Source organism: Gouania willdenowi, chromosome 6 (genome assembly GCF_900634775.1).
Source record: "Gouania willdenowi chromosome 6, fGouWil2.1, whole genome shotgun sequence".
Lineage (NCBI taxonomy): Eukaryota > Metazoa > Chordata > Actinopteri > Blenniiformes > Gobiesocidae > Gouania > Gouania willdenowi.
This window is the reverse complement of record NC_041049.1, coordinates 3,171,119-3,185,712: the sequence shown is the minus strand read 5'-3', so window position 1 is coordinate 3,185,712 and position 14,594 is coordinate 3,171,119. Positions and strand designations below refer to the sequence as shown.

General features: G+C 40.8%; 1 protein-coding gene across 1 annotated transcript in view; it reads left to right on the top strand.

Annotated features, from left to right (window-relative positions):
• Window positions 1-14,594, top strand: part of ppp1r12a (protein phosphatase 1, regulatory subunit 12A) — a 73,567-nt gene that overhangs the window by 44,207 nt on the left and 14,766 nt on the right. Inside the window, 13 exon segments of the mRNA XM_028449399.1 lie at window positions 2,825-2,984; window positions 3,796-3,940; window positions 4,000-4,074; window positions 4,162-4,253; window positions 5,992-6,155; window positions 7,747-7,868; window positions 10,369-10,593; window positions 10,726-10,817; window positions 12,255-12,368; window positions 12,627-12,741; window positions 12,743-12,780; window positions 13,310-13,480; window positions 13,548-13,712. Of these exon segments, the coding sequence (XP_028305200.1) occupies window positions 2,825-2,984; window positions 3,796-3,940; window positions 4,000-4,074; window positions 4,162-4,253; window positions 5,992-6,155; window positions 7,747-7,868; window positions 10,369-10,593; window positions 10,726-10,817; window positions 12,255-12,368; window positions 12,627-12,741; window positions 12,743-12,780; window positions 13,310-13,480; window positions 13,548-13,712 (1,678 nt within the window).

The following is a 14,594-nucleotide window of genomic DNA, read 5'->3' as shown; positions in this document are numbered from 1 at the left end:
TCTTACTCACCCAAACCACTACAATCCCAAACCCACTTCCCATAGATGCTCACCAATCATCCTTCCCACCAATCACAGGCCTGATTGAAACAGAGATGTGTACGTTGGTTCCTACACACTTATCTCCAGTTAAAGGGATTTCCAGCCGTTCTGACCCCGGGACAGCACGGCTCACGCTGACGCCATTATGCAACTGGTGGTTGTGTAACGCCTCTGTATATTTGTAATGTGATTTTCTGCCTCTTAAAGAAACACCAGTCATGGGGTTAAACCTGTTAGTGAGCCACCACTGGTCCACTTTAGCTGAACAGTCTTATTTTCAGATTGTAGAAGGAATGAACTGAAGGTATGTGAGTGGATACATGTACAAAATCATGTTGAACAAGGATTATTCTGACCTATGGGAAGAAACGGCACAAAAGCCTGATTTAGTGGCGATCGTTCTAATAGTTAACTTATATACGGTACTTATAGTTGGGTTCACAAAGTTGTCATAGTTGAAAGAAATAACCATAAGTACTTTCAGTTGTATTTGCAATGATTCGTCAATATATCATATCAGCTTTCATTTCAAAAGTTCCCCAAGAGGAAAAGTTATAATTTATATTTTAGTTATTAATTATATTTAGTAAATAAATACACAAACACATGGATTGCCAGATGCCTTCGAGAAACTAAGAATATTTTTTTAATAATTTGCTTTTTTTAACCCTTTTTCTGCAACTACACCAAACTTGCCATATTTTAACCTATTCTCATCTCTTTTTCTTGCCATATTCTTGCTCCGTATTTGTACTCTGCACATTTTTTCAATTTAAATAATTTTTCAGCACTTATAAACCCTTTACACCACTTTTCTTAAATAAAGTCACATATGTTGACCCATTATTCTCACTTTTATCCTCTTTTCACCATATTTCATCATTATTTTTTGCCAATTTAACCACTTCCACAATTTGTCATGCCCAATTTTTACCAGTTTAAACTAATTGTTCCAATATTTACACTTTGAACTCTTTTTACCACTTTTTCTGTCTGTTTTTGTCCACTCTAATTTCCAACTTCTAACCAATTTCTGTGGTTTTTTAAATCCCATTTCACCACCATTTTTCCCAGTTTTAACCCATTGTATTTCTGATTAAAACAAGGATTTACATCTTTATGATGACTAAATACTATGGCGCAAATAATAAACATTCCTGGATAACAGTGGATATTGTTCAGATGAATAAATAAATATGGTTATCACAGATTCATAGAACAAAAAAACAAAAAAAAACTGAAACTGCTGCCAAATCCAGCACTCTGTGCTTCTACTTAGAGGCCATGAGACTTCCTGCTTTTTATAGACACGGTGTAGGCAGCTCCTCCAGCGATCAGAGGATGTTTCTTCCGTTCTTCTGTCCTCTTGAACACTGGATTTTGTGCTGCCAGCTCTCAGAAAAGGTTTGTAACGCTCGTCTTCAGGCTTTTGGAAAGTGACTGCTTTTATGTGGTCGTCACTTCTCTGACTGAACAGACGATGTTAGTCAATCGTTTAGTCTGGGAAATAAAAATAAAGCCAGACACAGACTCATCCTCAGCCTTTTTCTTTGCTTTCACTTCCTCAGACCTCTGAGCGGCTACGTTTTTATTGATTGGGGCTTGTTATAGATTCAAATCAACTTAAAAAAAAATGGGAATTATTGACTGATTTATCAATTCTATTGTGTCTCTGAGTATTTGTGGAGCGGCTCAGTTAAAGCTCAGCTGACTCGCACTGTGCGTCTCAGTAAATGTGTCAATGCATTTCCTCGAAGCATCACTTCCCTTTTGTCCGCTATGGAAATGTTGTCATGGTTACCCAAAAAAGCATGGAGCAGTCAGCTGAGTGTGTTTGAACTAGAGGTGAAAGTTCACCAAAAACAGGACAAGACTGAGTGTCTAAAGTTGTTTCATAGTATGATATTAGATGAAAAAGTGCATAAATAATGATCAAACACACAATTGTACTGTTATTTTCTCTTAATATTTAAAGGAAGCTGCATTTGCATTTTTTGTGGTTGGACACACCCCTAACAGATAGTGTGGTTAAAACCAACATTATACATTATTATTTTAAGTTTTTTTTTTTTATTTAAAAAGTAAATTTAGATTTTTTTATTGTTGAACTTTGGGGGAAAAAACTTTAGTTACATTTTTTATGTGAATGCACTGTTTTATTTAAGCCAGTGGTTCCCAAACTTTTTCAGCTGCCCAAAGAATGAAAAACTCTCAGAAAGTTGACTCTTCTTCAATTCTCATAAAAAATAACTATTAACTCATCATTGTAAAACAGTTCTAAAGCTCTTTATTAATAAAGTGCAAAGAAATAAGCCTCTCAGCCCCCCACCCCCATTTTTTTTTATTGAAAATTTTTGACTTTTCTTAAAATCTCATAGAAATATCTATTGATAACTAATAACTTTAGAACAGTAATAAAGCTCTATATTAATTAATTAAGTGCTCAAGGTTCAGCAACTTTGACATCATGCCCCCTCCCCCCAGGGGGCACGCCCCCCCCCCATTTGAGAACAACTTGATTTAAGAAATGTTGCTTATTAGACCTTTATTTAAACAAAAGCTACAGTATTTTAAAGGTTGTGCGAATTTATTTTGTCAGATTGTTGAATGTTCAATTGTTTTGTGCAATAAAAAAGCGTAAATGTGCTGAAGAATAACATCTAGAAGAGAAAAGACTGCAAAACATGTGATTTCTCTTAATCAAATCTAATTTTTTTTAAAGGAGCAATTAAACGCTCCACGATGGTTTAATGGTGGCTCTGTGCTCCCTCTGTCTCTCCAGGGGTGGACATTGAAGCGGCGCGTAAGGAGGAGGAACGCATCATGCTGAGAGACGCTCGGCAGTGGCTCAACAGTGGCCAGATACAAGACATCCGGCACACCAAGTCAGGAGGGACGGCGCTCCACGTGGCCGCTGCTAAGGGCTACGCCGAGGTTTTAAAGTGAGTCTCACTCAGAAATCCATCCTGGCAACACAGTTTCTATGTTTCTTATATCAAGTAAAGACTCTGAGTTGAACGAAGTAATGAAGCAGTTTTTTGAATGAAAGTCTGGAAGTAAAGAAAGTTAAGGAGGTACTGCATCATCCTCATCGCCATGAGAACGGCTAACACACTGTGCTCCATCTGCTTGTGATGGACACGTGGAAACAATTCCCCATCCACGGCAGCTTTACTGCTTTTAATTACGAGGATTTTCAAATGCTCAGATCTTCAGATTAAATATCGGCTCAATCTGACCCGGGGGTCGCCATGGTGACGTACTTTGAAAGGCCGATTCCCCCCCCCCACCTGTCAGCGCCTCTGAATCAGTCGTATGTGAGGTTTACAGTGATCAAACCTTTATTAATCTCTAACTGTCCTAATAACTCATGCTTTTATTTATTAAAGCCACTGAGACTTTAGTTTTTCTGAAGTCTGCAGGAACTTCCTCTTTCTTCCTTTTCATTTGATTGGTTTCATTACATACAGGGTATGATGTAAATATCAATAAGTTATATTTTGTGTTTTTCAGGCTTTTAATCCAGGCAGGGTATGATGTAAATATTAATAAGTTATATTTTCTGTTTTTCAGGCTTTTAATCCAGGCAGGGTATGATGTAAATATTAATAAGTTATATTTTGTGTTTTTCAGGCTTTTAATCCAGACAGGGTATGATGTAAATATTAATAAATTATATTTTGTGTTTTTCAGGCTTTTAATCCAGACAGGGTATGATGTAAATATTAATAAATTATATTTTGTGTTTTTCAGGCTTTTAATCCAGGCGGGGTATGATGTAAATATTAAGGACTATGATGGCTGGACTCCTCTGCACGCTGCAGCTCACTGGGGGAAGGAGGAGGCCTGTAAGATCCTGGTAGAGAACCTGTGTGACATGGAGCTCATTAATAAAATGGTGAGTCCTAAAAAGCAAATGTGTGCGTGGCAGAAAGCATTGATGGTTCCGTCTCTCAGGGCCAGACACCGCTGGACGTGGCAGACGAAGATGTTCTGGGATATTTAGAAGAACTCCAGAAGAAACAGAACCTGGTGAGTGTGAGGACATGAGAACGCATAGCGTTTACTCACCTGAGGAGGTGGAAAGTGAACAGATGAACATGTGTTCTCTGATTTCAGCTGATGAGTGAGAAGAAGAACGTGAAGAAATCATCTTGGATTGAAACGACGACCACAGGCGATAATAATCAATCACTGAAGCCACTGAAGAGGTGAATGTGACTGACTTTCTATTGGAGCTCTGGTTTATTTGTTTACGTATTGATTGGCCAATCACCATCCACTAGCTTTGAATTCATCATTCATCCATTTGTTCACATTTCATTCTTTTTTTAATTTATCAGTTACTTAGTTACTTGTTTAGTTACTAAGTAACCTTAGTAACAGTTACCTTCCTAATGACTTAGTTGCTTACTTTCTTAATTACTTAAAAAGTAACTAAAATAGAACTTCAGTTACTTAGTTACTCTTTTAGTTACTTTTTTTCTTTGTCTGCACATGCTGTCAAAGATCAACACTACAAGTAGTGCAATCTTTTTAAGACAGCAGTGCATGTTTTGTTTTTGCAAAGAATTATTTTATTGCATAATTGTGACCATCACCAGCCCTCCCTAAGGAAGGGTAATAAGAGAGGGCAGTGTTACACCTGGGTGGGGTGGTGGGGGTGGGGAACTAGGAGGAGAGACTCAAGGTAGGAAATGGAAAGGGTGAGAAAGAGTTGATTATTTTAAAGTGAGAGTGAAATGTGAAGTTGTAGTAGTGCTTATTGTGTTGTTTAATCAACCCAGTCTGGTGACCAGTGTGAAACTTAGGTATAATGGTGGTGGCTGTTGACAGAGGGAAGGAGTGAGTGGTAACATCTAAAACTGGTATTTGGGATCAATGTGTTTAAGGTTAAGCCTAGTACGAGTTTATCCCACAGTCCAAGCCATGCCAGTGCATCATAGACCAATGTATGTGCAAGAACCTCTACTGCAAACACAAGCGCTTCTTCGGGCCACAAGATACAGCCAGGCCAGCAGAAAGAGCAGGGGCCAGGGAGCCCCAGGCCACCCCCCATGGCCAAGCAGCCCCCAGACAACCCCAAGATCCCAAGCCGAGAGGCAATCACTGCCCCCCACATACACACCCGAGAAAGCCCCAAGGAGCCGAGGACCCGGCGCACCCCGCCACTCAACCCCCCGAGTGGAGGGCCCAGAGAGCCCCCTGCCCGTGACCCCAGCAGACGGCCAGAGCCGCGCCGAATGGGCAGCCGGCGGGCACCCGCCGGTGGATCCAGAGCCAGCAGGGACCGGACCCCAGGCCAGAAGGACCCGGAATAGAAGAAGCACCGGGAGCAGCCCGCCCAGGGACGACGACCACATCCCCAGCCAACGAGGGCACCAAGAGGATGCTGCATGTCGCCCCGTCGGCCCCCACGTGCACCAACAGAGCCCCCCAGTGCGCCTCAGATCACCTTTTATTGATGCCGCCATGCGATGAGCCTTAGTTATTGCTAAAGTCAGGACCCCCCCCTCAAGGGCCCAGCCATACCGGCATGCGGTGCGCGCAGCCCCGAGCTGGCAGAGCCCAAGCGCCGCACCCACAGGTATGCAAGGGCACGGCCCGGGCCACCCTCCCCGCAAGACCCCTGTCAGGCCCGCCCCAGCCAGCTGGCCAAGCCCGTCGGACCTCAAGAGCACCCCCCGGGACCGGGAACCCCCAAAGGTGCACCCCCCACCCCCCCAGCCCAAGAACAGGCCACATTCCAGCAGGGCTGCACAGCCCCAGACGGCGCAAGGACGGCTCTCTTAGATACTTAGATACTTAATTACTTAGTTGGCGACTTCCTTAATATTTACATACCTAATTTGTCGCATAGTCACGTACTTCCCTCTTCATTTACTTAGTTAATTTGTTATTTCGCTTTGTCTCAGTTACTGACGGGTCTCTAACTTGTGTGTGTTGCAGTAAAGAAATGGTGCTCCTGGAGCCAGAGAAGACCGCTCCTCGTATCGAGACCCTGGAGCCAGAGAAGGTGGACGAGGAGGAGGAGGAGGAGGGGAAGAAGGACGAGTCCAGCTGCTCCAGTGAGGAAGAGGAGGAGGAAGATTCAGAGTCAGAGAATGAAGCAGGTAGGGCTCCATAAACGCCTTCAAACATCTCATCAATGTCCACACGTGTTCAACTCACCATCTACTTTAGAAACGGCACGGTGGTCGAAATCAACCAAAATATTAGTTTCTACGATACAACATGGTATTTGTTTAACATTTACATTCATATTGAAGTGGAATATGAACAATAACAGCAAAATAACGAGATAAAAAGCAGAACCCAAGGCAAGGCAAATTTATTTGTATAGCGCATTTCATACTCAAGGCAACTCAATGTGCTTTACATGATAAAACATTCAATTGTTTAAAATCAATAAGAACATTTAAAATCATCAGTAAAATCAATTAAAATCATCAGTAAAATCAATTAAAATCATCAGTAAAATCATCATGACATCAACAACATGACAAAAAATCTCTCTCCCAATCATATGCAGTAGAGAAAAAAAGTGCCTTTAACTTTGATTTAAAAATGTTCACATTGGATGCTGACTTCAGCTCTGCTGGCAGTTTGTTCCACTTCTTTGCAGCATAACAACTAAAAGCAGCATCACCATGTTTACTGTGAGCTCTGGGCTCCACTATCTGACCTGTGTCCTTAGATCTGAGAGACCTGCTGGGTTCATACCTGACTAACATGTCACTGATGTATTCTGGACCAAACCCATTCACAGATTTATAACCAGCAGCAGAACTTTAAAGTCTATTCTGAGGCTGACTGGGAGCCAGTGTAAAGACTTTAAAACTGGAGTAATGTGCTCTGACCTCGTTGTTCTGGTTAAGACCCGAGCTGCAGCGTTCTGACCCGAGCTCCAGCTGTAGATGTTTGATGCTCTTTGGGGGATTCCTGTCAGAAGACCATTACAATAGTCCAGTCTGCTGGAGATAAAAGCATGGACCAGTTTCTCCTGATCTTTCTGAGCCATTAAACCTTTCACTCTGGAGATGTTCTTTAGGTGGTAGAAGCTGTTTCTGTGATAGATTTGATCTGACTGCTGAATGTAAGATCTGAGTCAATCAGAGCACCAAGGTTTTTGACTTGGTCTTTAGCTTTTAAAGATCGAGATTCAAGATAATTGCTGACAGCAATTATCTTGTAATAAGTCCAGCAAGTTAATGTTGTCTTCTTTTTTGAAAGAATATGTTGTGGTTTAATTTATTCAGACAACTTTTTTCAGGAAATTTGCATTGAAATTTTATCTGTTTTCCTGACATGTTTCGACTGCAAACTGTCAGTCTTCCTCAGAGGCATTTACGTATAGCTTTTATGTGTCCTCATCAGTTTTTTCTGGGAGTGGCCAACTTGAGGCAAGGCTGGCCATGCCACCGTCACTCAAACCAGGGGGGGGATTTTTATCTCCATATCAAAGTAAATTTGATCAGGAGATGAAAGTAAATTTTAATCTTTGATCAGGAGATCAAAGTAAATTTCTTGAAAAATATTGTTTGAATTAAATAAACCTTCACATATTGGAACCAAAATTTAACAAGCAATGTTATTGAATTTATCTTCACTTTTCTTCTCCTTTTTTCACCTTTCTTCACTTTTCTTTGCTTTTCTTCACTTCTCTTTGCCTTTCTTCATACTTATTTGTCTTCGCTCCTCCAGACAAGAGCAAGTCTTCGTCGGCCGTGAGCAACAGCACGACATCCGTCCCCACCAGTGTCACCGTGACGACCCCGACCGGCTCGGCCAATCAGGTGACAGCATCCACCCTGCCAGATGAAAAGGTACGGCTTCCAGTCTGCCCCGCATCACACGTTCAACAAGAACCATAGCTTCCTCCGTTTTCATGCACACGTTTGTGTCAAAAACACATATTTGTGTTAAGTACTTAATTTATTAAGGTTCTTAAACCTGCTTCTGGTAGCCTTCATCATCTGTTTTTCTCTCAGCTGTGAGTCTGCTACCCTCTACTGGACAAATGATCCCAAAACCAACTGCACATTTACATTTACAAACACATTTTCAAACAGGTTTCTTTACTTGTTTTTATTAAAACTGTACAAACTTTAACAATTGGAAAACTTTAATGTGAAATACTTCTTTAAGTTTTTTTTAAAATATAATTTTAACAAATATCTAAAAGGTTGCCAAAACACAACAATTCGACAAGACTGAATAAAAAAAAACTATATATATATATATATATATATATATATATAATGTGTGATAAACATTGTTTTAAAAAGGGTACTCTGGATAATTAATAAATAAACCACATCAAACTAAAACAAGAAAAAAATTAAAAATTATGTAGTTGGAGAAAAAAAAGATGCACAAAGTTGAATTAAAGAACATCGGATACATTTAGTACTTAAGATAAAACAAGGAGTAAAAAGGAGATCTTATTCTTTTCTGTCATAAGCTTCTCCTTTCTGGTGTTTGTGTGAAAGTTCACACTGCACAAAGGCTTCAGTCAGTGTGTGTTTGTCTGTGTGTGTATCTGTGCAGAGAAAGTGTGTGTGTGTGTTGTGACGAGGCCGTAACGTGTGTGTGTGTTTGGTGTCGCTGCAGCCTCTGTCTCACTGTGACTCTCTCTCTGCTGGCCTCCTCTGCTCCCCCCCCCACTGGCCCCGCCCCGGGCCCCTGTGTTGCTGCTTTAGTTTGATTGTAATGCAGCCCTCACGCCTGTTTCGGCGCCCGGCTGTCCTGCATTGTGGCGTCAAGGTTTGCGCAAAACTGGCATTTCTCTTGTGCCCAAAAAGCTGATGGTGAGGCTTCGCTGTTTGTCCGGTGTTTGTTGTTGTTGGCCTGCATCCACCGCACGAAACACACACACACACGAGGGCTCGGGTTCTTCCACTGCTTTGTGTGTTGCACATCATGCAGTGTTTGTTCACGGTAACCAGTGTGAGCGGCACTAACCAGTCAAAGTGGAAGAACCCAAACCACGGTACCCCAACCCCCCACCCGTCACCCTCCCCCACCCGTCACGTGTTCACCCGTGATGATGGAGCACTGTCCTAATCCTGCTTTCACCTGCTCTCTGTGACCTCTGGTTTTTCTTCTTCTCTCGTCGTCACATGAACATTGAGACATGTGAATTTGCAATAGAAAGTGGGACTTTTTTTCTTCTTCAATGCAACCTATACACCAGTGCAATTTATATACAAAATGCAGCTAAATTTGATTTAAAAAAAAGTCTAAAAAAGGCAAATTTAACCCCAAACGAGTAAAAACAGACAATTATAATAAAAAACTGGTCTAAAGGGACCGAAAACGCATTAAAAACAGAAAGTAAGTACATTGAAAAGATTAATAGGGCCATAAAAAAGGCAAGATCGAAATCTGATTAGAAACAGGCAAAAATGCAGAAAACACACAATAAAGACCTAAAACATACTAGATAAAAACTAAAAATGACCTAAAACATACTTAAAATGATTAAGGACCTAAAATGGATTATAAACATTACTAATGGTTTACAGACAAACAAATAGACCTCGATCAGATTAAAAACAAGCAATTATGACCTAAAACAGGCCTAAAGGACCTATAATGGATTAAAAACAGACTATAAGGACTGGAAACAGAGTGAAAACAGACTTGAACTAAAAACGGGCAAATAGAAGCCAAAAACGCACAAAAGACTTGAAACGGATTAAAAATGGACTCAAAGGACCTTATACAGACTATAAACAGATTAAAAACTATCTACAACAGACTAAAAAAGATCTAAGACTGACTAAAAATTGTGCTAAAATACTCCAGAGATGACATAAAATTACCGTTTTTAATTAGTTGGAGTTTTGCCTTGGTCAAACATTTATGCTACGTAATATTAAACTTTCCACGCGAGTGCGTCTTATTTCTACGTGCTCATATCAGAGATTTACAGATTATGCTGTTGGAATGTTTTGTGATGTTTGTGTAACTTTAGTAATTCAAAAAAATTAACTCTTTATGTGCAGTTATTCCATAAGAGTAACTGTAACACCTACCATGTCCACTAGAGGTCACACTGTTAAATAAGGGGAACATAAAACTTAATGGTTTTAAAGCTATTGTTTTACTGGTTGGGCCTGCTTTAGGTCTCACACTGAGTTTCTGGTTCTGGTTGAGGGACGTGGAGGATACAGTGGATGTCCACTCTCTCTAGCGTGGCATGTATGTTCTGTTGAGTTTAAAGTACTAAAGACTGCAGCCTGTAATCCAGACCAATCCGCTCTAATCTTTTCTAGCTACTGTTGGTAAACAATCATTAACTGGACTCTAATCTGGCCTCAGGTGGCAGTGCCGGTCGGGAAGTCGTCTACGAAAGTGGACGATGACAGGAAGGACGAGTCGCCAGCGTCGTGGCGGCTCGGCCTGAGGAAGACTGGCAGCTACGGAGCGCTGGCAGAGATCACGGCCACCAAAGAAGCACAGAAGGAGAAGGACACCACGGGGGTGATGCGGTCCGCCTCCAGTCCTCGCCTGTCCTCATCTCTGGACAACAAGGACAAAGATAAGGTTTGTTCCAATAATACTTCACCAAGTCTCTAGTTTTCATCTGCTGGCTTTTATTTTGAAAATCATACTGTGTGTGGTTTCTATCAGAAAGTGTGTGTGATGGTTGTAAACCAGCGTTTGTTTGTGGTGCAGGAGAAGGACAAAGGAACCCGTCTGGCCTACGTGGCCCCCACCATCCCCCGTAGACTGGTCAGCACCTCCGACATCGACGAGAAGGAGAACAGGTGAGCCTTCGTCTACCTCATGTTACAAGTAAATAATAAATACCAGAGATGAACGATAATGCTTCGCCAGCGATGCTAGTTGCTAAGCTAACCCAAATATGGTGTCGAGTTCCTTCCCATTCTCAGAGACTGAAGGAATATGAAACGGCTGCTGCACAGACTGCCCAAAATTAAACGTTTTCCATCATGAAAAGATGAACTAAAACATTTACATAAAATCAATGACACTATTACAAATAGATAAATAAATACTGAATTAAATGAATGTATAATTAAATATATACGAGAATAAATTGCAAAAATAAATACATAAATTAATAAATAAATCATTTACCACATTTTTATTTTTAATTATTTCCTCAATTATGCATGCTTTCATATGTATGTATTTATTTATTCATATATATTCATGATGTTCTTTATATATATATATATATATATAATTGAAGCAGGATTGGTTAGATCTATGTGCAGTTTATGTAGTACCACCCACTTAATTAACATATGACAGAAATATGTAAATAAATAAATGTAGAAATGCAATTGGGTGTATGTATATATAGATTTTCATAAATAAAAATATATATATATATATGTATATTTTTTTTTTTTTCAAAACCTTTTCGTCTTTTTCACTAAAATGTGCAGGTACGTCTTCACAGAAATTTTGTCACTGTTGAAGGAACCAATATATTGTTTACTGTAATATTGCACTATTATGGTGTCACTGGTAAGAAAGACCCTATTTTTTGTTTACATAAAGCACTATTGGAGATATCTATTTGTATGTTAACACTAATTTACAGAAATGTTGCACTAAAATAGTGTCACTGTTCATAGGACACTTTTTCAATTTATTGTCTTTCAGAGATATAAAATAAAATTGTATTTTTTCCACTTAATCTTTTTTTTTTCTTATGTCATAGATTATCGTAGATTGATTTCTGACCAATATATCGATAATTGCAGTATCGTCATATTGTGAGACAATCATTATTGTGAGCTTTGTATCGCATCGTATCGTGCGGTACCCAGAGGTTCCCACCCCTATTGGCCACGCACCTGACCCATCTTGAAACACGGGCCCCACCATCTAGGACTCTACCCTGGGACGAGGCCCCCTCCCTGGCCCAGTGGGACCGAACAACTCCTCATGCACCTGCTGCTCGTCATCCAGAGAAAAGACCCACATGTCTATTTAAATCGCGCGTTTATAGAATCGTATGTTCTCATATCACGTTTGCAATTAGATTAATCGTTCAGCATTAATTGGAAGGAATATGAGACGAGACGGCCGCTGCACAGAGTGTCATGAAAAGTCCAGAAAGATGTGGAGACGTTTTTGTTCTTACCAGTTTAAACGCTGCATGTTAACTTCATTGCGTCGGACATTAATCAATAATCATATTTCCTGTGTTGCATCACGTGATAATTCAGGGACTCCTCGGCTTTGATACGTAGCGGCTCCTACACTCGGAGGCGTTGGGACGACGACCTGAAGAACAGTGAAGGAAGTGGCTCCACCAACCGGACTCCAAGCTACCAGCGCAGGTGAGAAGCTCCACCCGTCGTCCCACTGGGATTATTGATGGCAATAGAAATTGTGACTTTTTAAGTTAAGTTAAAAACTAATTTTCAAACAGATTTTAGCTGCATCGCAGTGAACTGCGGTAGATGCTCAGATCTCTAATCCCATGTGACATCAACGCAGCACTTGTGTTTCTCAGCTCAGATGTTTGTTGTGTGTTTGTGTATATAAATGTGTGCGCACACCTCCACGCTAACATGCTTCTCCCACCCACACGCCAGCACGTCCCACACGCTAGCATTAGGGCGGAGCGGCAGCACGCGGGACGTGCCGGCCAAGTCTTCGTCCACCTCCAGCTTGGAGCCTAACAGCTATAACACTAAAGCCTGGCAGCCGCCCCCCCGCCCACTACCAGTCATACAGCATTTACCGCAGGTACACACAGACCCCCTCCCCCCTTCACTCTTTGTGCGCTACAGGTGTCCACCACGTCTTCTGTGTTCTACGCTCATCAACATGCACTTTTTTTAGCATATTTTGTCATCCTATATATATTTTTATTCTTATCTAAGCGTTTCTAATCCTATCTTTTGTAGCATATATTATCTTACTGTTTCTTAGCAATTCTTTGGATAACTTGTGGTATGTTAACTTATTTTAAAGTATCTTTATTGTTTAGTATCTTATTATATCCTTTTTTTGGTATCTCATTTTAAGGTATGTTAGCTTACCTTATTTTAGCTTATATTATCTTAGCACATCTTGTCTTGGCATATGTTCTCTTAACATATCTCAGTGTAGCACATGCATGTGTTAGCTTAGCATGAAAGTTAATTTCCAGATTCCCACTAATGTTGAAGCAGTTATATCCAGCTAATATGAATAATTTAAAATTAGTTTTAATGAGACAAAGTTCCTCCTGAACACATTCGGAAAGACTCGTGAATCCTGTTTTCTGTGACAGCGGCTCTTTTGGCAGAAGACACGAGGACCTGAGCTCCACCTCGTCCTCGTCCTCCACGACCACCTCCTCATCGGTTACCTCGCCCAGCAGCCACCGCAGCCTCCTTTCCAGCCTGGGCTCCTCCTCCACCCTGACAACCACCACCTCCACCCGCCCCAGCATCACCAGCAGGTAGGTTACCGTGAACACCGGTGAAGAACCGTCAGGTATAGACTAATGTGTGTGTGTGTGTGAGCAGGTTCTGGTCCGAGGAGAGCTCGGAGAAGGAGTCGGCTGCAGTGATTCCTACAATAAACACTGGCTCCACCACCACGTCCTCCACGTCCACCGTGTCTACTACCACCACCACCACCACCACCACTACTAACACCACTGGCATCGTCACTGGGTCGGAGCGACGCAGGTAACGCACACCAGTCAAAACTGTTCATTCGTTCATTCCCCAGAAAAGAATACTGAAAATTTGGCACTTAAGGAGTTAAAGGGATCCTCCACTGCTTTTACAAATATGGCCTAAAATCTTCTAAATGTCCTTATTAGTAGATCTATGTCTAACAAAACACATGATTTTGCACCATATTCGTTTTATTAACTTTTAAAAATGGGACTATTTTACAGTTTTAGAGCCTGTGTTCCTCCATCTTGAAATCAAGTGATTGATGATGTCACACGGTCCCACTGCCTGTAAACATCCCATTGTTTTTTTTTTTTTTTACATCATTTGGGAGCTTTTTCAGTCAAAATGATAATGTTTGCTGTTTTGGTTGCTCTAAAAAAAAACAGGAATAGTTAAAGATGTTAATGTAATTCTATTTTGTTTATCGAAAGAGAATAAAAACAGTTGTGAAAAATCTGTGACCGCAGGGGACGACTCTTCCAACTCTGCAGTTTGGTAGTAGACGATGAAGCAGAGAAGAAGAGTTCTCCTAAAAGACCTTTACTCTCCCTTAAACAGGGCGCTGACACGCTCTGGTGGCTGGAGTTAGTGAGTAATCATGACACCCAAACCCTGCTGATAGAAGTAATTTTGGGTGGGAGTCAAAAAGTTTAAGATTGACATCTTAAACTTTTCCTGATTATTTAGATCAATCAAAACCAGCACAAGTTCTCATTTTGACTGAAAAATGGTAAATGGACTTGATTTATATAGCGCTTTATCCCCACACTGAAGCAAAAATGTTGCATAATAATGTGTTAGACATAGATCTATTAATTAGAAGATTTTAGGCTAAACTTGCTAAACTTAAGATCAGTGGAGGATCCCTTTAACACGAACATTCTCAGG